Raw genomic sequence first — 23,123 nt, 5'->3', positions numbered from 1 at the left:
CCAGGCGTTCCTAAAACTCTTGATGCATTTGAACAAACTCACCCTTCGTCTCCTTCCCACACCCCCCATGGAGAGACTGTCCCAAGGCCATGCTCTTCCCCAAGTTTACCAAGGCGGGGCTAGCACAGACGTGTAAAGTGGTGGCTAGTAGATTGGTGGTGGGAGAAAACCAAACTAAAACAGAAATGACAAAAAGGTCTATGCTGCCTCACACCAGCTCCTAGGGAAGTGTCATCGAGATGATGGTGGGATAAGCTGGTCTCTTTCTGTCTGTCCCCAGAGCTCATTCTGGGATCTCACAGCAAGAGGCTGTGTCTCAGGCAGGAGAGAGCCACCTCTCAGTGCAGCACTGAGCCCTTCCCTCTGTGCCACCCACACACTAGGGCTGCCCAAGTGTGACCACAGCCCACAGAGTAGTGAGGTCTAACTGGGCATGCGCCTTTGTGTCTGGCCCTCTGTGGGACCCATGACATCAGTCCTTGTGGAGGCAGTCAGGTAAACACCATCATTACTGTGCTCTGGAGAAATTGCCAGCTGGGCAGTGTGAAACTTCCCAAGGGAACCGACTGAGCAGGAGCAGAACTTGTGTCCTTCTGATCCTGAAGGCATCCTTCTTGAATGGATGAGCTAGGGAGCCTCAGCTCACCCTTAATGCCCCGACTTTAGGTGAATAATTCGACAGTTTTTCCTTTGTGTGGCTTCTGACCCCAGCTCCTCCTGAAATGATTGAATGTGGGACAGAGATCACCAGGAGCGCATGCCTATAAAACGTAGGTGTGAGCCTCGTGGTAAAGGCTATGTCACTTTTCAAGGGGAAAGGGCCATAGCTGCAGAACTCTTCCACGGGATTTCACCTAGAAGGAAGGGTATAAAAGCAGTCTTGGCTTCTATAAGGAAGTAGAGATGGGGTTTACAATGCTGTGTACACAGAAACTTCTGGTTGGACAAGAAAGATGCAGGGTTTGACACCAAACAACCTTCCGCAGTGCAAAGGTCTCTGGGTGTGTGCCCAGCTCTCCTCAGCCCCAAGAGCGGCAGTGGTAGGGGAGCGGCTAGATCAAGCCACAGCATAAGTCATTAGGTTGCCACTCACTAGCCTGGCATCTAAGGGGAGGGGGACGGTTATGGATCCGAAGTGATAAAGTAGGGTAGAAGTGGGGAGACCAGCAAGGAAGTGGCTACCCTTGTCCCAGGAGAGATGGAGACAGCACAGTCAGGAAGACATGATGGGTTATGGATTTTATTTTGTTTTTATGTTAAACTGGAAGCTTAAGGCTTAAAGTAAGAAGCGAGAGGGATGAAGGGGACAAAGGCCCTCCCTTGGCTGCCCAGAAGGACTGCAAGCCCCACTTGAGGTTGGGGAGACTGCAAAGGAATATGGTATGGAGCAGGGGTTCTCAGCTTTCCTGACGCTGTGACCCTCTGGTAGAGGTCCTCATGTCATGGTGACCCCCTAATCATAAAATTACTTTGCTGCTACTTCATAACTATAATTTTGCTACTGTTGTGAATTGTAATGTAAATATCTGTGTTTTCTGAATGGTCTTAGTTAGGAGACCCTGTAGCAGGGTTGTTGGACCCTAAAGGGGTTGCAGCCCACAGGTTGAGAACAGATGCTCTGGAGGGAACAGTAAGAGGCTTGGGGATTGGACAAGCTGTTTAGGGGTCATGAGAACAGCAATAGGTAGTAAGAACACACATGAGTGTGTGGAAAGGACATTAAAGCCCAGAGCTTGACTGGGGTGCACTAACACAGAGCCTCCCTCTGACAGGGACTGTGGAGGGGGAGACCCGGTTTTTGATCTTGGAGAGCCAGTAGGAAAAGTAGGCTTTCATCATGCATCCATATCCAGGGCTGTGAACAATGGCCTGTAACCCTGGCACCTTGGCAAGCTGAGGTCAGAGGGCCTCAAGTTCAAGGCCTGCCTGGGCAACCCGGTATGAGTCTGGCTCATGATAAAAAGTAAACAAAGAAACAAAAACCCAGAACTTGGATACCGCTCAGTGACAATGTGGCTGCCTCACACGCATCAGGCTCTGGGTTCAGTTTCTGGTACCTCACACAAACCAAGAAGTCATAGACAGCTCTGAGCTAGCGGCAGCCAAACGGGGTGGAGCCAATGGCCTGACCACTAAACCATTCCCCAACTTGCATAATTCTTTGGGACTCAGCTTCCACGCCCAGCAAACAGAGAGGGCGATACTCCTGGCAGAGGAGTTCCAGAGGAAGCGTGCCGGAGCAAAGGAGGTGATGCAGCCTGCTCTAGCTGGACTTGACCAGCCCAGGACACCGGCCTTCCGTGCTCACACACAGTCTGAACTGTGGCTGCGAGAACCCCAGCCCCTACAATGGGTCGGAGGAAGTCCCCTTGTCCTCCACGACAGCTACTGCCTTTGTACTGGCTGGGGAAGCCTGATCGCAAGGTCAAGGCTACCTTGTCCCTTGAGTAATTGAAGACGACAACGGTATTTTGTGTCTCGTGGAGGCTAGTGGAGATCAAAGGCAGCTCGAAGGAGCAGCTGCGACAGGCTGGAATTCCCTGGCAATTCTGAAATTACTGAAATTGGCCACAGTTATGGCTATTACCATGAGGCCTGCCGGCTCCTCCGACGCTGCGGAGGGGATGAGCGTCTGAGAGCAGGGTGAGAGGTGCCTGTGGCGGGGCTGTCGGGAGCTTCCGCTGACCCAAGTTCAGACTTCAGAATGGATTGCGGTTCCAGAGATGAGCAAAATGGAGTCTGGGAGCCATCTTGGGTTAAAAGGAATCAGAGGGCCTTGAAACAGAGGCGAGAGGAGGAAGTGAGTTCTTTGAGAGATTGGCTGTCATGGTGGTTACAGTTGCCTCTCCTTAGAGGTGTATGTTGGTTTTCTGCTCCAAGAATCTAATCAGAGGGTCACAGAGGCCACTGGGCAAAGAGTTATGAGAGGAACAAAACCCTGGGCCTCTGCTAGTGTGGGAAGCTACTCCCGCCTTACTCAGGAGTGCCTTACTCAGGAGTGGGTCTGGGGGAGGGGTGCTAAAAAACCTAGGCAGCCTAAAAGTGACTTCCAGGCCAGCCCAGGAAGCTCTCTCCACAGCCTCTAAGACTCCAAGCCAGCCTGGGGCTGCTCTTCCCACCCCACCCCACCCCACCCCACCCCACCCAGTCTCCTGCCTCAGATCCTGCAGGAGGCTATGAAGGGAATGTCCCTTACAGAATGTCCCTGGTCACTCAATAAGCTTCCATTATTAGGTAAACAAGGAAGCTTGTTTAAACAAGGCCTCGGGATTTTGCTTTTAAAAGTACATGATGAATTGAAGGCTTGACTAGTGGAGAAGCTTGCTGACAGAAGCAATCAAGATATCCCATTAACTCTAGGCAGGGAGGGCATGTGGTTCATGCTTCCTCCGAATGCCTTCACAGAGTGTGGGTATCCACTCCATGGTGACAGGCGTCATCCCATCCCAGGCCTTGGCTGATGTTTTCACTCTTCTTCAAAGGCTTTAGCTGTGACAGGGCCCCCTCCAGTCCAACCACAGGCACTGGAGAACAGTGTCTGCCCAGGAGTCTGGTGATTTGGGGGCTTGGTTCTGACTCAGTTACTCATCAGTAGGACAATGCTGAGGAATCGCTTCCGGTGTCAGAATGCTTTTGCAAGCAAGAAACAGCAGCATGGCTGGCCTATGCAGGAAATGGCAGGCCCAAGGTCCTCTGTCAGGCTTCTGGCTTCTTGGGTAGGGGTGGAACGGAGCAGTCTGGGCAGCAGGAGCCCTCAGGAAGGTCTCCTGGGTCACTGCTCTGTCCTCTTATTAGACAAGTCAGCTTCCTGCAATTTTAGCGCAGCTGCCCTCTGCAAGACAGAAACTGCAGGGACCGAGCTGTAGGGTAATAAGTCTAAGCTCACTTCTGGAGCTTGAATCCCACCAATCCCTAAGCTCAAAACCCTACCAGTCCCTGAGCTTGCCCCAAGCTCGGGATTCAAAACCTCACCAATCTCGGAGCTCAAAATCCTACCCATCCCTGAGCTTACCCTAAGATGGGGACTTGAAATTCCACCAGTCCCCACCCTGGAAAACTCTATCCCCAAGAAACGGTAGATAAGCCCGCCTCTCACTCAGTTCTTTGTTACTTCTTGCCTGAGCAGAGGCAGCTACCCTCCTGGGTTTCTCCCAATAAATCTTTTATATGAGGTTTGTTGTACAGTGTGACTTTGTGGTATTCCTTGGCTCCCAACTGCCAAGACACCTTTCCCTTCAGAACTGTAACACTTGCACTGGGGATACCATCCCACTCAGAGTTGTTAACACTTATATGAGGTCTGCTCTGGATGGACTAAACTGGTCCTATATTTGATCTGTGGCTATAGGAAATGAATCTTGTGGTAGTTTGAAGAAGAATGATCCCTGCCCCCTATGGGCTCATATGTTTAATAATTTGTCTCCAGTGGTAGAACTGTTTGGGAAGGATTAGGAGTGTGGCCTTGATGGAGGAGGGGTATCACTGAAGGGGCTTTGAGGTTTCAAAAGTGCATACCATTCCCAGTTGGCTTTCTTTGCCTTGTGTTTGTGGGTGAAGATCTAAGCTCTCAGCTGCTACTCCGGAACCATGCCTGCCTGTGTACCACCATGCTTGCTATCATGGGGGTAATAGACTCACCCTCTGAAAGTGTTAGCAAGCCCCCAATAAACCCTGTCTTCTCCAAGTTGCCTTGGCTATGATGTTTCACAGCCATTAAAGGTGACAAAAATGAGCCTCTTGGTGGAGAATCCTACCAGCTAGCCCATTCCCAGGTAAGAAGCAACTCCCGCAAAAAAGTCAAGATGCTTACAGCAGAAGGAGGGGGAGTGGTCGTTGGACAGGCGGAACCAACATTTATCAGCTGTCTCCTCTCTCTGAAATGGAGATGGTCATGCCTATCCCATGGAAACATGGAACAAGGTAGGAGCAATCATGTGTCTGACATAGCTTGTAGAGTGTCACCCAGTGCAATGGCAGTGACAGCCTCCCCGGGTCTGTGGCTGACATACTAGTTTTATGCCCCTGCCATTGAGATTGGATGCTTATGGCTACTTCTCTGAGCTCAGAAGGTGTCTCCTTCCATGAGGAAAAGGAGGTGGACATCCCAACACTCACATTCTCCCCTCCTCACATTAGTCCATTGTCCCTTCGGAGCTGACTCAGAGCTCAAGAGGATGCTCACCGCAGGTACCCTGAAGTCATGGTGACCGCCTGAATAATTAGCTTACATGTCCTATGGGGGTACCATGTCCCTGTGATCCCCAAGGAACTCCCCCGTGAGCTTTATGCTCTACACTTGGCTCTGCTTTCCCTTCGAGGGAGTATTATCAGGATCCATTCGAGACATTCAGGGGCAAACCAGCCACCAGATGCTACCTATGGCCTTCCCCTCAAGGTTTCTGACTGGTATAAACATCTAATTTTGCTTTTTCTTGAACAAGAATGGTTCCGAAAACTGGAAGACATATAAAACTAAGTAAAAATAAGGCAGCATGTGGTCAGTCCATGTGAGGAAGCTGGCCTCCTCCAGGTAGGGACTTCTGGGAACCTCTGCTAGGTATCGTCTCAGAGAACTAACAAGACCCCTGCCTTCTTCCCTGAGACCCGTCACTGAATTGAGCAGCAGTTAAGAAACAGTGCCATCCCCACTAGTTAGGAAGAAGGGTGGTTAAGATTTGGCCATATGGCTTCACTAAGAAAAGGTTACCTGCCTTTTCCTGGACTTTCTGCATTGGGGGGTGGGGGAGGGATATGAGTATATGCATCAGCCTTTGCCACTGAGTAGCAATCCACAGGCCTGACTCCTAGCTTGCAAGGCTATCCAGAAGCAAGCATAGCCCATTCATGGATATGGGGCTACAGGTCAGGCAAGGAGCTATTGATTATTCTGCAACCGAGGCTCTAACAATTGCACACTCAGAACCAGGTCCCTTCCTTCTTCCACTGCAAACTCCCCTGCAATACATCCTCAAGGGCTATCTCACAACTGTGTAAGTCTTCAGCAATGATCAAACCCGACTGCATGCAAACTGCAAGTAACAACTGCAACAAGTGAGCTTGTGCGTGAAGTCCAGTCTCCAGGGTGGCAGATCTCCTTCAGTTATCAACAGGGATGTGCAGCACTGCCTGGGAGGAAGATACTGCCTCGCATAGCTGAATACTCCAGGGCTGGATGATCTAGCAGGGTTCGCATAGATTGGCTCACAGTTGCTGGGGCAACTGCACATGGCCTCAGTGATTGACTCACCTGGGCTCTGCACACCTTGGTCTCAGAATTCCAAGAAACCCAAAGGCAGGCACAAATCCGAGTGCACAAGTACTATCTAAGTCTCCGTGTGGGTCACAATTGCTTATGTCCATAGAATGAAGCAAATCTCCTGGGTGGAGTTATAATGGAGGCATGAGGGAAGGAAGTCTAACTCCACGTGACAAAAGTTCTTACAGCCATGTCTGTCCCCACCCACCTGGAGCATGACAAACGGTCCCCTTTCTTTCCCACTGTCCCATGGTGCTGGAGGCAGGGACTGGCATGGGACCCCCTGTGCCCTGACAGAATGAGTACCAATGAGGCCTGGTGAAGGAGGTGGGAAGGGAAGGAAGGAAGTGATGGAGGACTCAAGAAGCCCTGGGAAGATGGAGACAGTCCACAACGGGGGACAGATGGGAAAGTCTGGGCTGCTGATTGTCCTCTTCCCCACCACCACTCCCATAAAGCCAGTCTTTATCGCCATAGTCAGGCCCCCTTGTCCACACTTGGATAACCTTCCATCTTCGGAATTCTCGGCCTCTGGTTCCTTCTATCCACAGCTTTAGATTCCTGTCCATGCCAAGCACTTCCCCCATCTCCCTCCTGAGTGTCACTGTGGTTCAGATGGAACACCTTTCTTTGTGGCCTCATTGTCATGGACGTACCCTCTGGCATCTCCACTGAGTACCCAGCAGCCCCTTGAGTAGTACAGGACTGAGAGATGAATTCTGCTATGAAATCAACGAGCCATGAGGTCAGCAATGGTCTATGGCCACAGTTGTCCCATGTCCTGTCAGGATCAAGTGGAACTGAGACTCCACACCTATCCCCACACTTCAGTGAGACCCTGTGGCCCTGAAGCGAGGTCTTCATCTTCTTGGGAGAAATGGCTTCTTGTTGTGATGCGGGCAAAGGTCCTGTAACTAGAGGTGTGGCCCACACAATGCCCCTTGTGGATGGGGATGCTGGAGAACCGAGCCTGACCTCAGGACCAGCTGTCTGACAGGAGCCAGCTTCCTCCTTTCCCCAGTAGACTTTCTGCAATGATCTGGCCCCGGCGGGGAGGAGATACTCCCATAGGCAGGTCTTCCTATAGAAGAGCTTAAAAAAATCAGCCCATTCTTAGACTAGGGCACAACAAATTAGTCTGGGACTTATTCAGATAAGTGCCAGAGTCCCTGCTGTCACTGCTACTGACCCCATCTGTCCCCGAGTTCCTCCTCCCTCCCATCTTTTCTTCCAGCTTCCTGTTGAGGCTGGGGAATGACCCCAAGGTCAGGGGAGCTGGTTAGAGAGCGAGCCAGTTCCTAAGCTTGGAGGAGGGGGGAAGCGGGCAGGGCATCCTCCAATTCTAACACCACACTGTGTTCCACTGCTGGAGGTGGACAGTGCCTGGCTCTCTGATCCACACCCTAGGGCATGCCCTAAAGTGAGGCTAATATGGCCTTGCTAACCTGGCACCTGGAGGGTTTGTCTAGCTAGCAAAGCGGACACTGTAGTAGTACTTCTTGTTAGTGGACTCAGCAATAGCTCAAAAATGTGGCTTGTTAGAGGAACTTGCAGGCCCAGCACCTGCACCTGAAGAGGGACACCCTAGTCACAGCTGTCCCAGGCCATAGCCACTGTGGCACTGAGGATACCAAGGCCACTGGACACCTCAGGATCCCCTCTCACCAGGGAACTAGCCTTGTACTTGCCTCCAAGTGACATTAGCCTGTGACGGAAGAAGAGTGGAGGGTCCTTGCTGCGTGCCTACTATGTGTAGGGGGCGGCTCTGCACACGGTGTCCATTTACTGCCTCTAAAACTTGCTGTGACTCCATTTCACAAGGGCAGAAGTTCAGGCCTACCCAAAGTGGCACAGGAAGGAGGTGGTAGGGCTGGGATTGGAATCCGTGCCCGCCAGCAATCTCAACTTGAGCTCCGCGTGCGTCTGGTCTCCTTCCGGTCACTGAGGGGCCTAGACAGACGACCCATGTCATATCCTGATGGTTCTATCCCTGAGAACTGTATGGATGGAGCCCTCCAATCTGACATTCTGGCTCATGAGCATCCCAAAAACAGAATTGTGAGTTCACAATCACTGTTTTCAGTCACTTTCCTCGTGGCTGTGTTTGTTCTGAGGACACAGCTGTCTGATACAATAGGAAAAGCTCTGCCCTGAAGAAGGGGGAAGCTGGGCTATCTCAGAGCAACCCATAGAAGGTCACCAAAGAGAGACCAAGAGAAGAGAGCCAAAGAGTGAATGTGAAAGCCGATTGGTAGGTGGGACAGCAGATCTCCCCAACACTCATTTGAACATCCACCCAGAAAATGGGTAACCTGCTCTATTAGAACTGCCCCTGTAAGGAGCCGAGTTACCCCTCCCCCATACTCTGGGGCTGCCCCTATCTTCCTGCCCCTTCCCCTCTGCCTCCGAGGCAGATCTTCATCTGGACTTCTGCTACGTTCCATCACCAGCCCTGGAACTTCTTAACAGTTCACATTTTTGGTGTCTGGATTCTTTGGCTTCATGGTGTGGTTTTAAGACTGACCCGTGTCTTCCTGTCTCCTTGATAAACATGGTTCTGTGATGTGTCTATTCTCTTCCTAATGGGAGTCAAGGTACTCACTCAGGCTATAGAGGACAATGTGATGACCACTCAAACACATTTCACATCTTTTGGCCAGCCCCCTAACCCCAGGCAGAGTCTCATGCAGCCCAGGCTAGCCTCAAACTCCCTACGTAGTTGAGGATAACCTTAACTTCTGGTCTTCCCGTCTCCACTCTCACGTGATGAGATTAGAAGCACGCGCCACCATGGCAGCTTATGTGGCTGCTAGGGCTAGAGCCCAGAGCTCCATGCCTGTTAGGCAAGCACTCCACAGCAAACTACATTCCCAGCCCTCTCAAATGGGGGAGCCTCAGACTTTGAGGGGGCCTTTGAAGAGGTTGCATATAAGCAGCATTTTGGAGGAACTAATAGGAGCAGATAGCCTGGGAGAATGGGGTGGGTGAAGGAGGGGAGGGCTGTGTGTGTGTGTGTGTGTGTGTGTGTGTGTGTGTGTGGTGTGTGGTAGGGACTGTGTGTCTGTGTGTGTGTGGTGTGTGTGTGTGTGGTAGGGACTGTGGACACACCAAGGATTAGAAGCAATTGTCTCTAATGGTGACTTAAGATAACTTGATGAGGAAGAGGTTGGAGGCCTTCAGGGGAAAATGACACATGCAGGCAGTGGTGAAGGGAGTGGGGGCGGGGTGTATCAGCCACTGGAACTGAGGACCCTGGAGACAGAGGGCGGGGCTAGGTTCCGGCTTTCTAGTTCTTTGCAAGGCTATCTAGCACTCTAAAGCATCCACACATTTTCTTCTGTGATGTTGGACATCTCTGGTGTAATTCGGTGACAGCTGGGGCTGGAACCCTCCACAGCTCAGTTGGGTTGGACGTGGGCTCCGGAACGAAGCTCCTGTGTCGTCTGTCTGCTAACTCAGTTGCTCTAGCTGCTGGGTGGTGGGGCAGGGCTTTCTCCTGCTCATCCTGCATCATGGGACGTGCCTGCATTTCCTCCAGTATGCAGGCTTGTGCTGATGAATGAATAAAGGGCAGTACCCTCATCCAAGGGGCGTTCACAGAGTCCAGGCGGGAGCTACGGGGTTGCTTACGACCAGTCTCAGGTGGGCATCACAGCTGCCATGTTCCCTTTCTCAAGCAAGCCATGGAATCCAACCCAGGTCCAAGGAACAGGGGGAAGAGCGGGGGAGGAAAAGCTGAGGGGTGGTAGGACAGATAATGGGGGGGGAGGGTGCAGGGTGACAAATCGTCAGCAAGTGGGTGGAGCTTGCTACCGACTTAAGGCTTCTTCCTCTCCCCCTGAGGAATCTACATGCAAATCCATTTACACAGCAAGGAACAGACTGAGTCACACTCCACAGAACCTGTTGGTTAACAATGAACTCCATGCCCGCTGGTGGTCCCTTAGGAATCTAGCACCCAGTGATGCCACAGCAGGCTTAGAAGGTGTGGATGCTCCCAACAGGAAAAAACTGGCAATAATGCACTCACTAGAATGCAGGCAGTATCCCTTCATTAGGTCACACACAAATTCACCTTCTACAAAGGCCTCTCTAAGGTTTCTGAACATAGACATGAGGCTATCTAGGACCCTCCAGCATCAGATGTGGGGATCCCCCTTGGACCTAGGACCTAGGCAGATCCCTTTTGTTCCTGATCTGGAGGTGAGCTTGTTGATCGTCTTGTTGAACTAAGGCCAGAAACGAGTAAAAATGCTCCCTAGACAGGGGCCCTGCCTTAACCAGCCCCATGTGGGAGCCTGCCCAGTTCAAAGCCACCATAGACAGGACAGGAAACACAAAGATCAGGCTGGCGTCTTCTACACACAAATCTAGGCTTGAATCTCTTCCTGGTTAAAGTACTTCAGTGTCTTTGGGGACACTGCTAAACTTTTTGACCCTTAGTTTCCTCATCTCTGAAATCAAGACAATAATAGTGCCTCCCCAGAGGAGTTGCTGGGGAGAGTGAATGAGGTCATAAAAGCACTTGACTGGGTCCTTGGCAGCAGTAAGTCCTAAATGCCAGCTGCACAGGAAGACAATAGACATGCAATAAAACTAGAAATGGCTTCTCCAGTACAGAGAATGCCAGCTCCAGGGGCAAGACCAGGGGGTAGGTTATGCATACTGACTCTGACTTTTAAACATCTTTCCTGGGATTCTCTGCAAGAGAAATTTGATTGCCCAATGCTGAAAAGAAATTTCTCTGCTGTGTTGCTGTAAACATCTGGCCGGAATGGTGTTCTCTCTGTACAGAGAAAGCACCCTCTCTCCATATTACATGGTGGTGAGGGTTATCATTAGCTTCTCTGGAAAATGCACGCTCCTTAAATAGAGTTTTTATGTCTACAAAAAAAAAATTAGCCACCCTGTCTCCAGGGAAGCAGCCTTTGACTATTCAAAACCAGGAGAAATGAAGGGTTTTATTTGTGGAAATTGGGACATCCGGTACCATCTACCTAGGGAAACAAAGTTTTTTTTTAAAAAAAAAAAAAAACCACCCACAACACCTCTGCATACCCCCAAAAATTAATAAAATCTTAGGTAATACATTAATCTTGTGTGTTATAGGCGATCTCCTAAAGCCAGGGGGGCATTTTTATCTTCTAGATGTTGTTTGCTTTGAGCTGTTGAAATGTCCTAGGTCTCACTGAAGACTCCTTCAGCAGCAAACATTCCTGAGCTCATACCATCCAGTGGACGGAGGTTGTGAACCTCAATTCATGGTCAAGAGGACAGAAGTCAAGAGAGGTTAATGAGTTGCTTGGGGTTGCACAGCCAGCAAGGAGCCAGGGCAAGAGAAAACCCATTTCTGTTGTTACACACCCCATGTCCTCTGTCCTGTCGCTTGCTCCTGGACTCTGTCTTAGCACCTCTCTCCAGACAGTCTTGGAGTCGTGTGGAATTCTGGAGAGACAGAGAGGGGAAGCACTGGCATCTAGCATGGAAGAGGACTCAACTTGCCTTAGGCTCCTGGGCTCTGTAAGGATCAGGACAAAGCTTAAACACCATTTGTTTGTGTGTGCACGCGACTTATGTTTTTCTGAGCATTGAGTATCAGTCTGTTAAGGTCTGATAAACTACCCCAATTTTTTATGGCATTTTTTTTTTCGGGAGTTTGGAGTAAAGTGGGTGCTGCAGTTTGGAGCTCAGTGTTCCCCAGAGGTCTTGGGGGTAAGGGTGTAGTCCCTGCCATAGCACCACCGGGAGGATGTGGCATCTTTAAGGCAGGGCTAGTGAGGAGTATTTAGGTCATTAAGAGCCCACCTTTGAAAGAGCTAGGGGCTCCAGCTGCTTTCTTTCCTTCACTTCCTGCTCGTGCAGTGACTGGTTTTGATCTGCTCTGCACATCTGCCATGACCCATGGCTTTGCCTGAAGCAGCAGGGCCAACCAGAGCCTGAGACCTCCAAACTGTCTCCAGACCACCAACCTTTTATCTTCAAAAGCTCATTCGCTCCAGTATTTGGTAGAGACGCAGAAAGCTGGCTACCATGGTGGGCGTGACAGACAGAACGCTAGAAGCACAGGCATATGGACGGTGCTACAAGATTCCTTAAGCAGGCACCTGGCACTGCCAAATCTTCTAAATAGCTCAGGAATCTATTTCCTTGCTTGATTAGGCTGCCAATCACCCACACCCACCGGCTAGGTCATCTGCTGGAGCCTCCTAACACTTGCCCATCTTCCACAGCATGACTCCAGGGGCGGTAAGAGCCCCGTTTCGAGTGTCAAAGGCTCCCACCTCAGTGTTGAGGTCAAACTTAGGAGCTGGCAACACTATCTACAGGCCCTGGTCACAGGGAGATGCTCACCTAAGAACTGTTGAATGAAGGTGGCCAGGAGGTGTTTATGCCCACAGTGCAGCCTGGTGACAACATAATATAGGCCCCTGGCCTATATTTTTTGAACAATAATCAATAAATAGTGGGAATCCACTAACTTTGAAATTTTTGCCATTTGAAAACAACTTTATAAAGTTCCACTCAATTTTTTTAAGTTTGGTTTCTGCTAAGTATCCAAGGCTGGCCTCAAATTCCTGGCCCTCCTGTCTGAGTCTCTGGAATTCTGGGATTATAGGCTTGCATTACTACCCAGGCTCCTGAAGGTTTTAGCATGCTGATGAATACCACACTTTTGGTAATAATTTTAAACTATAAAAACCTGCCTATAGGTATAACTAGTACTGTATCCCCAAGTGTTAGTGTGGCCTATGGCCTGAGTCCTCCAGTCATACTGGAGGGAGCTGTCAGTAGGGAGTGGGGACTACAGGACAAGGGGTTCAGTTCAGACCCTTGGGCAGGCTACTGGAAGACTTAAAGCTCTTCTAATAGAGATTGCTACCTTTATGGCTCCTGGCACCCCCTCCAAAGTGGAAGAAAACTATCGCTACACACAAGGGGCCATTGCAGTTTGGTTGAGAAGTGTACCAAAGGTTCATGTATTAAAGGCAAGGTCCCAATATAGTGGGCTCTGATCCTCATCCAATTGGATCCTGAGGGCTCTGATCTACTCAATCGATTGATCCCTTGATGGATTCATAGTATGATGACCTCATTGGGAGGTGGTGGGAACCCAGAAGTAAGGCCTGATGAAGAAAGAGGGTCACCAAGGGTGTGACCTAGAAAGATACACCTTGTCTACAATTCCTTCCTGGCTGTCCCTCCAGTTCCCAAATGCCATCACGAGAATAGCTTACTTCTACCACACCCTTCTAAAGCGTGACATTCTAAAGCTCAGAGCCAACAGCCAGATAAACCCTTCTGACCACGCTTCTCTTGGTTATTTTGTCACAGCCAAGCTAACATAGGACAATGGCTGCTTCCAGAGAGGGCAGCTGCCCTCCAGTCAGGCCCCCTCCCCCCCCCCTCTCGGCGGGTCTGCACAGGGACAACGGGGCTATCTTATTCTTCTGGAATTCATACACCAGCCCTGGAGGCTGGGGCACAGCGATGGAACCTGCATCTGAACTCTCTGCCTGGATTCAGCAGTCCCTGGCAGTGGGCAGGACGGTCACTGGGCCAGGGCTGCTGGCAATCTTTGATGGCGGCCAGGGGAGGAGGCTGGATTTGGTGCTGCCCCAAGTTCAGCACATCAACTCTGCAATCCTCCCTCCTTTGGGAGAAGTCAGTTCTAAACAACCACCAAGATTCCGGGAGAAGTGGGAAACATCTAGAAAAATCAGCTGTTGGAAACTCCCAGGAAGCCAAGTCTGTCGGCAGGGTACGTTTTCTTCCCCAAAAAACCTAAAAAAGAAAGAGTGCTATCCAGTCATGTGAGAGGCCAAATGCCCAGTTTTCCCTGTAAGTTCACGTCCTCCACAAAGCTGGACATGCCTGAGGAAGACATCCCCCATCTTGGCACTTGTGCCTACTTCTCCACAGCATGTGCTCCTCAGAGTTTGCTCGGGCCTGGTCATGAGGGTCAGTCGTTGGTCATACCAGTCTCTCTACTTTCCAAGTTCAGGCCTACAATAAGGGCCCTCCGTTCATGCACTGGAGACCCTCCTCTGTGCCAGGCACCATGCTTCATGCTGGAGAGGAGAAATGAGCTCTCTGGAGGTGAATGTGATTAAGGGGGCATAAGCTGGGAGCCCGGAAAGCCAGGAGTGGCTTAAAAGGGAACGAGTTAGGCAAATACTAGGTGATCATGTTTATCAGTCTGTTTCCTGTTCCTACAGCTAATAAGTAGGAGAGGTTTGTTTTCATCAGTTTTGAAGGCTTAAAGTACATTTAGCATGGTGGTGGCTGTGACGAGGCCCTGAATGCCATCTCACTGTGGTGATGACATCATGGTGGGAATGAGTGACAAGGAGAGACCTCCCAGGAATTAGGAAGCTAGAGATTTGGAGGGACCTTATTTAGTGCTACTGGGGTTGACATCCAGGGTCTTGTGTGTTACGAGAACCACAAAGATATATGTATGTATGCATGTGGTATCTATATCCATATATATATCAATTTATTAAGGGATGCTATGGGGAAAACAGACTAACAGACTCATGGATATAGGACAAAGTATAATCATGGCGAGAAGAAGCATGTGGCCTCTGTCTCTCCCCTTTTAAGAGATCACATCCACAGACAAAAGTCATGCCCTAAAGTCGGCATCCCAAAGCTACTGGCGGAATGAGTATTCCCCCAAGCTCTGGGAGGGGCCGAAGCTGCAGCAACTCAGCATTAGATCAGAGTGGAGAAGTATGGTTGACAAGGGATCGTATTGCACAAGGACAGATCAGAGAGACCTGTGTGCTCCCAAAGACCTCAGAGATCCTGCAGGGGTCCTGTTCATTCAGCGACTGTCCAGGGTCTGCTAGGGGCCAGCGTCACAGTTCTGACTCCCAGGCCACTTGAAAAACCACCTCAAATTTCTTCCATTTTCATCCAAAGAAACACCTGATTTGCAGTTTTTGTTCAGTCAGCGGTGAGTTAGGCCCCTCCCCTTTATTCCCAAGAATAGGCATCATAGTTCATGACAGATGACTGGTCCTTGTGGATCACATTCGACCACACTGTTTCAAGTCAAGTTCTTGGCTACTCATCTCATGATGGAGCCAAGCTGACATTCTCAGTACTTGGCTTTTGTGAAGGAAGTGATTTTCAGCCCAACGTCAGCCTCCAGCGATTAGAGAAAAGGAATTTGAGTGTGCTGGCTTGATGGGGCTAGTGTGAACAACGCCTGTTAACACGCTCCTGGTTCTATAGGAGGCTGACACACGTGTGAAGTGACCACACGGTTACAAATCAAAACAGGGACAAGGAGGGACAACCAGAGCCTCAGGCAGCCACGATCTCCACTGAGTCTACACTGCTGGGTTGATACCTGCACGGTCAGGTTTTGGGGACCCTTGGTGAGCTGCCCTTCACACTGGCTTCTCGCTCCAAACAGACTTCCTCCTTTCTGGAGCTCTGTAATTCTCATCTCAGTTGGTTATTGGGTTAAACATAGATGACTTGAAGGTTTCTCATTCCCCTTCAGGGCCTGCTCTCCCCAGGAGACCCGAGCCTGGGCCCTCCATCTTTGCTTGCTCATAGGTGACGTGGCAATGGCTAGCAGGGTTAGCTGTGTTCAAATGCTCAGAGAGCTTTGCCTCTCTTCTTTCTCCTGGCATTCATCATATAAAGGACACTTTCCATTTTCTGGATGGCTTTAGATGTCCAGAAAGGTGAAGTAGCTGAACAGGGAGGAAGACACCGGGACTTGGTACCCCTAAATCATCCCTCACCTTAGACAAACTCCCAGATTTTCTACTGGCTAACCAATAAAGGAGTCCTGGCTACACATACACAGGCCTGGTGGAGCCCCAAACAAGATAAGATCCAGAGTTCTCGGGTTAAAAGACGCGGGGGCCCAAAGGGGAACCACAAAGGACTGTATTTGTCTCAGGTATCCCAGGATGGCCTTGAACACACCCAGGTAGCTGTGAATGACCTTGAACTTCTCCTCCTGCCTCCCCCTCCAGTGTGCTGGGATTACATGTGTGTGCAAATGCCAGGTTTATGTTGTGCACAGGATCAAAGCCTCTGGCATGCAAGTGGAGGGCCATCTAAACTAGGGCCCCAGCCGGCCCTTGAGGTTTCACTAAATCCCTACCTTTCTTTTGGCCAGGACTCCAAAGGTACCCATTCTTGGGCGGGTGGCTGTTTCTCCCAACAGCTGGGCAGAACCGGAAGTGGCCTCTAATCTAAATCACACACACACACACAAACACACACACACAAACACACACACACACTCCCACCTCTATGGAAACTCCATCTCCACACTGCTTCGCCCATCACTCACTTTCCATGGTCCTCGGGGATCACGGATGGACAGGGCTTGTTTGCCTTTAGCAGGAAGGTGCTCCAGGCATAGGATGGGTTCCCACAGCGACTGGAAGGGTCTCAGAGGGGTAGGATGGGGAAGGGGCAGACATCCTGGACCAGTTCCTGGAGCACCCTGGCTCGCGTCACTAGGCCCACCGCACCCCAAGACATCACAATCTGGGGGCTGCGACCCCCGCGCTTCATCATTGTGCGTTGGCGATCAAACAATCCAACCAATATCCACCCTGGGGGTGGGGGAGGAAAAAAAAGAAAAAAAAAGGACTGTCCCGAGGCCGGCTCCTCCCGCCCCGCCCCGCCCTCTTCCCTCCCGCCCGGGGCCCCCGCCCCCGCCGGGCAGTGAGCGCGCGCCGGGCGCCCCGCTCCGCCGCCCGCGCCCGCCCGCCAGCCCGTCCGCCCGCGGCGGGGCCGGCCCTTCGCCCGCCCACCGGCCCAGCGCTCACTGCCCGCGCCCGCTGCCCGCCGCCCGCCGCCCCGGCCCGCCGCGCGCGCTCCATGGCTGCTCAGGAGTGGGACTGGTTCCAGCGCGAGGAGCTCATCGGCCAGATCAGCGACATCCGTGTGCAGAACCTGCAAGGTACCGCGGCCCCGGCCTCCCCCTCCACCAAACGTGGGCCCCGCCGCCTTCTTCGCACGCCCCGGAGCCGGGTGTCGCTGGCCTGGGCCGGGCTTGCAGAGCTCAGGGGGTGGGGCGGTGCGTGGGCGTGTGTGTGTGCACGCGTGTGTGTGCACGCGCACGTGTGCACCCCATTCCCTGTAGGGGACCCTCACCCCCCTCCTCCCGCCTCTGGTAGTTCAGAGAAGTTTGTACGTGGACTCTCAGGGGCGGTGGCCCAGGTTAGGGCCAGGAGAAAGTGCCACTGGTGTGTGCCTGTGTCAGACTTAGCTCGCACTTTCTGAAGTACCTGTGAGGCTGGGGACCTGGAGTGAGGGGCGTAGTTCGTCCCTAGGGCCTCTGGGTGGTGGGGGCACGCTGTGGATCCCAGTGAACTGAGGATCAGGAGACCTTGCCCACCCAATCCACAGTCTGGGCTGGAGTTGGGACCAAAACCCTTGCCTGAGGCTGTTGACAAGATGGAAAAACTCCTGGTGGCCCGTGTGTCAGACATAGGCTCTGTGGTTCTGTCAGCTATGAATATGAAGTATCTTTCAAAAAAAAAGTATTGGGTGTGGAATCTTAGCAAACACACACACACACACACACACACCTAAAGAAAAGAAATCCACCCCTTCAACTCCCAAAAGGTCATTGCTCTCAAGCTCCATGGGGGCAGAAGTGTGATTCCAGCCCCCTCTCTCCTACGGGGCTTTGAAGAACTAGACATATGTCCACTTCCGGCCTTTTCACGCACTGGGGCCTATGCACAGGTGAGGTTGGTTTAGCCACTTCCCCTACTGGCTTGGGGTGTGTAGAGAGTTCAAGGTTGAAACTGCAAGAATCCAGCTGGGAGGTCTGGACAGTGGTGGGGGCAGGAGTATTGTGGGTGTCCCTTTGCTAACAGGGCAGGGAGCCCCTGCTGGGGGTGGGGAAGAGTCTAGATTAAACATTACACCTGAGAGAATGTTTCCTGGGTGCTCACGTGGCCCTCTCCAGCTGAGGTTTGGCAAGGACAGTGCGGGGCTGCAGAGGTGACCTGAAAAGGAGCCAGCAGGCGCCTCAGGGAGTGGGCATTGGGTACTCTGGGCTCTGGACTCTGCGGCTGTTTAGTTAGCCACTGTGATTTGTGTCGTGGCAGGAGGGTTGGAGTCGCTGTGCTGAGAAGAACCAGGATCTGGTCTGGGATGGGCAGTCATACCTTTTGCTGAGCTGGTATCAGGTTGGGGCTGTCAGGTCTGGTGTGCCTTGGGCAATCACGAGACATTTTAATGAGCATGTACTAGACAAAGCTATTTGATGCAGCCAATTCCAAATCCTTCTTGCAGGACCAGCTTCCAGTCTGGAGATCAGTTATTGTAAAGGAACACACGGCAAAGTCACACAGAGGGACAGGATTACACAGCGTAGGGACCCTTTGAGATGGGTCTGGAAGGTTTAGGACTTCATAATTAGGGGTCACGGTTCCTCTCTCGAGATTGTCGCCTACCACGCTTTCAGGCAAATATCAATGATAATTTGAACAGCAAGGGACTTTGTTATTAAGAGGCAAACTTCAAGTGTCGTATGTATTGCACAGATGTATAATGAAGACTAATTTTAAATGTGAGCTCTACATGCTTTGAGATGTGGGTACACCCAGGTAATTGCTACCTACATGTAGATTCCCACATCCCTCCGTGGTTGCCTCATCTTCCTTCCCAGGCAGTAACCTCACCTACCTGCCGCCGAGGTAACCTTTATTCGGATCTTTTGTTTTTAATCCCCTGCCTTGCAGTTGAATGGTACAGTGTGTCCTCTCAATCTGGCCCTTTTTTGATCAACCTGATGTTAGCGAGATCCGTCTGAACAGTCTTTTCTTTAGCTATAGTTCCTGTTGACTGCTGGGTACCATTCCACTGTGTGGATGTACCACCATTCTGTTCTCCAGTCAACTGTCGAAGGACCTTTGGGTTATTTGCAGCTTTGGGGGGGGTGTTATGAACAAACAAAGCCAGCTGTGTCTTGGGGTGGACATGAGTTCTGGGCAGTTGCTGAGGAGATAAAAGCGAGAATGGAGTTCAGGTCATGAATCGTCTGTTTTCTCTCTGATCTCTCTGTCTGTAATAGGAGCCCAACAGATTTATCTCTTTTTGCTCCTGTGGTACTTAGCAAGTCTCCACTAAAGGTTCAAGTCCAGAAGGCATCCTACATTGATCTCAGAGCATCTGCGGAGCCAGCTGGTGGATGTCAGGAGCCCAGCTATGTCTGGATGAGCAGATGGGGGCTGTCTCAGGGCCTTGCTCATCTGAGCTCAGGTGGGCTGTGGGTGGGGGCAGCAGGCGGAGTCTGGGACAGGGTTTGCTGTAGAAGCATGTGACTGCTCCTAGTGAAGGTAGCCATGGTGTCTCAGGGTTCATAGTTGGAGACAGGGACTTCAGGGTCTGTAGTGAGAGGGATGGAGGCTCCTGGTACCCGTGCGCAGGCAGCTGCTACTGTCGGGTCCATCAGGCCTGTTTGGAGTCTTCTGTTCCCGGCACAGGTGGTTCTGGGGTCAGCAATGAAGGCCGTTGAGATTAGGCCCTGGACGCTGCATTTCAGAGAACAGCTTGTAGTTAGCTGATTCTTCCTCCCCATGTGTCCCAACCTTTATTAGGAAGCTTGTTGCCTTCTGCCCGTGCATTCTGCATTCCACCTAGGCCGGTGAGGTTCTAGAATCCAGGCTGTGATTGTGATATGGAAAACCTTCCCTGGAGGAACGCTGCGGCGGAGGGAGGCCAGATGGGGTGGGTGGAGAATCCAGCTTCCCTCTGGGGGCTTTCCTCCATTATCAGTCACAAAGCAGATGATGTTGTTCTGACGCGAGCACGCGATGGCCATCGAGGTGTTTGTCACCGAGGCTGTGGAGCAGCATGGTATCCCTTAGCACAGACTGCCCGTGACACCTTACCAGGGTCCCTGCTAGGAAGTGAGGGTGGCTCAAGCTGTTGACCTTTCCACAGAGAAGAACATGACACACGGGAGGATGTCTGAAGCCTAGGCCTGCGGTTCCCACTTGTCCTCACATCCGCAGCCGGTGACACGGAGGGTAGAGGTGGGCCAGGTGCCTGCTCTTGGCATTAGTTCTCTGCCGACTGTCCCCTGGAGGCCTCCAGCATCCTGAGGACAGTGTTACATGGTTGCCCTCTCTTCTTCGCTTCAGTGGAGTGACCCACTCTGAACAAGGCTGCTGAGTCAGGGCTTGGGAGGCGCTTGTTCATGGGGAGCCTGTCACTGTCCCCCAGTCCACAGGTTTTCTCTGTTCTGCTTGGCAAATGTGGGCCGGGCACATCGAACCTAGTCAGACACCATCTCAGGCACCAGCACTGCTTCTTGGGCTCATGATTTGGATGGAGAGACTTCCGCTAGTGTTGACAGGCAAAAGCAGTGATCTGTCTGTCACAATCTAATTCACTTCTGCATGTGAACGGGCTCAGTCGCCTGATGCGATTGTGTGGAGGCCATCCATGCTTTGTGGCCCTCTCCTGATGTCTGGTACTGTAAAGACTTGGTGCTGTTATCTCTCACCTCAGTTTTTCTAGAACAGCTTGGCCGGGACTCAGCTATGAGAAGGGGCTAGAGGAGGTGGATGGGACGGACTGTCCCATCCCTTCTCAGAGGGGCGCTCGGCAGCAGCATTGCCACTGCCTGGACCCTGCTGGCTGCTCTCCCTGACAGACATTCCAGTCCTCAGTCAGAACCCCCTCAAGATCATGTGACTTGCAAATCTGGCTGGTATTTGAACCCAGGTGAGGCTGGGGCAAGTGTCCTATGGGTATAAGCACATAGGTAAGAGGTTGCTAACCTCAGCGGTGGTGGCTAAGAAGGTCCAAGAAGGGGCTTTGAATTTGGACTTTGAATGCTGACCATAAACTGCACTTGGACTGGTTTGTCCTCTATAGGGCATTGCTTGTATGTTCCAGAAGGATCTGTGCTTTTCTATACTGTTGCTTCCCCCTTGTCACTGACCTGGGTCCACATGCAGCTCTCCTGAGCTTGCTTGGGCTTCTCAATGACTTTTTGAGGCTTTGTCCTAGCTTTACCTCCTCCAATCCATCCACCATGCGGCCACCGCACTGTGTCCTTATCAAACCCTCCTGTGAGTTTGCGGACTAAGGCAAGGGCTTCCTGACCTGCTAGTGGCAGCGGGTACCTGGTGTTAGTTTAACTCTTCCTGAGAAGACATGACCAAAACACCCACATAGGACCCTAGCAGCTGCAGAGCAAAAGAATGATTTCATCCAAATAGAGCTTGGTTGGGGCAGTGACTTTATTGGCCTCATTTACAAAAGCAGCGGTAAACTGTCACTTACAGGACTGTGGGCCGCGGTCCCAGAATAGCTGCATTGCCTCAAAGTTGCCCTCTCACTTGAGTGACAGCTCATGGAAGCCGAAGTCCCCATTCAGTTGGCTTTCCATCTCCTATTCACATTAGCATTTCTCGAGACTGTGCAATTTGGATTGGGACATGGGAACATGGAGAGGGCAGTGCGGCTGGCATCTCAGGGATGCCCAGAGGGAAACACTGTCTTGTGAAGTATAGTCATGATACTCTGATTAAGATGATAGTCGTCCTGCGATAGATACGTGGAGGATAGCATCCCACAACCTGGGTAGCTGCTTGGTCCACCCCAGGACCAGTAGTATCATGGGCTGTGGATGCCATGATGAGAGTTGGCATGACCTAGTATTTGAGGCCATCTGTGGGCTGTTGGGGGTGCCATACCAGCCGCCTCACCCCTAGTTACTTCCTTCTCCCCTAGAGCCCCCTTTCCGCTCTGCTCGTCACCAACCTGTAGATGTTCTGTGCTATGGGACCAGGCCAGACAGGGAAGGGCTCAGGAAAGGGCTTTTCTGCTCTCTTCCCCTGGCTCTCAGCAGAGTTAGGACCCTGGAAGGTTCCATTGAAAAACCAGGGGAAAATCAGATGTGGAGTTTTATATCCCTAGGGAGCTGCCTTCCTAGGTCCCAGGCACTGGGGCTGTGTGCTTGTTTTCCAGGCGTGAGTTCTGCTGCGCACGTTCTCGTCTGGTTCTGCAGCAGCCAGACCCCAGACTCTGAGTCATCTTTGGTTTGCAGGTAAAAGGTCATGGTCTGGAACAGGATTTTCTTGGGGTGTGGTTTTTTGTGTGTGTGTGTACTTAGGGAAGCCACGACTGCCCTGGGAGGCCCATGGTAAGAGCCTGGGCTCTATATTATTGTGGGATGCAGGAAAAATCTCTTTTGCCTCCAGTGTCTTAGTTTTCTCATGGGCAAAGTTAGAGTTAACTCCCTGGGGCCCTGAGGTACTCCTGGAAGGTGGTGTCCAGAGGCTGGGCCTAGGCATCATTTATCTGCCCGGGAGCCATTTGCATTCTAGCTCCTGGAACACGGGGCATGGGCTGCCCACGAGTGGCTCTGGGCTCCATGCAGCTCCGCTGGCTGCTTTCCTGGGTTCTTTCAAATTCAAGTACCAGAGACTCATTTCCACCCGGGGGCTGTGCAGAAAAGACTGCGGTTAGCAGGCTTTCCATAGAAAAGACACAGTGGTAAATGGTGGGTATTCTCGGTTTCTGTTGTCTCCCACCCAGCCACCCCCGCCTCCCCCACTGATCAAGCTGGGAGGTCATTCAAGCAAACAGAGGCTCCTGTCTGCATGTGTGCCCAGGAGCAAGACTGTTCAGGGGCCAGGAAAGCTAGAAATTCATCTTGAAAATGGGGTGTGTAGAGGTAGAGGCAAGCCCTCTATTGGGGGTTTGGCAGCTGCCCTGTGAGGTGATTGAACACAGAAAGCTGCTGGTCACTTGAGGGGCCTAACCTCCCTGAGAGCAGCGTAGCTGCCTGCTGGCGAGGCAGTGCATGGGGCTAGATCAGCCATTTCAGGGAAGTGCCTCTTGCCCAAGCAGCCTGGCT

General features: G+C 51.7%; 1 protein-coding gene across 5 annotated transcripts in view; it reads left to right on the top strand.

The window, feature by feature from the left end:
- Window positions 1-13,729: 13,729 nt before the first annotated feature.
- Clmn (calmin) overlaps window positions 13,730-23,123 on the top strand; it is a 97,750-nt gene continuing 88,356 nt past the window's right edge. For 3 of the 5 annotated variants that reach the window (XM_050151568.1, XM_050151569.1, XM_050151567.1), the window contains exon 1: window positions 16,991-17,195. In XM_050151568.1, coding sequence (XP_050007525.1) covers window positions 17,114-17,195 — 82 coding nt within the window. In that variant the 5' untranslated portion in view covers window positions 16,991-17,113. Of the gene's footprint in view, window positions 14,016-16,990; window positions 17,196-23,123 lie in introns of those variants that run through there. The other 2 variants (XM_050151566.1, XM_050151565.1) reach the window with 1 other exon arrangement.

This window comes from Alexandromys fortis, unplaced genomic scaffold (genome assembly GCF_014885135.2).
Source record: "Alexandromys fortis isolate MF-2015 unplaced genomic scaffold, M_Fortis_MF-2015_v1.1 scaffold_63, whole genome shotgun sequence".
Lineage (NCBI taxonomy): Eukaryota > Metazoa > Chordata > Mammalia > Rodentia > Cricetidae > Alexandromys > Alexandromys fortis.
This window is presented reverse-complemented; position numbering and strand designations above follow the sequence as displayed.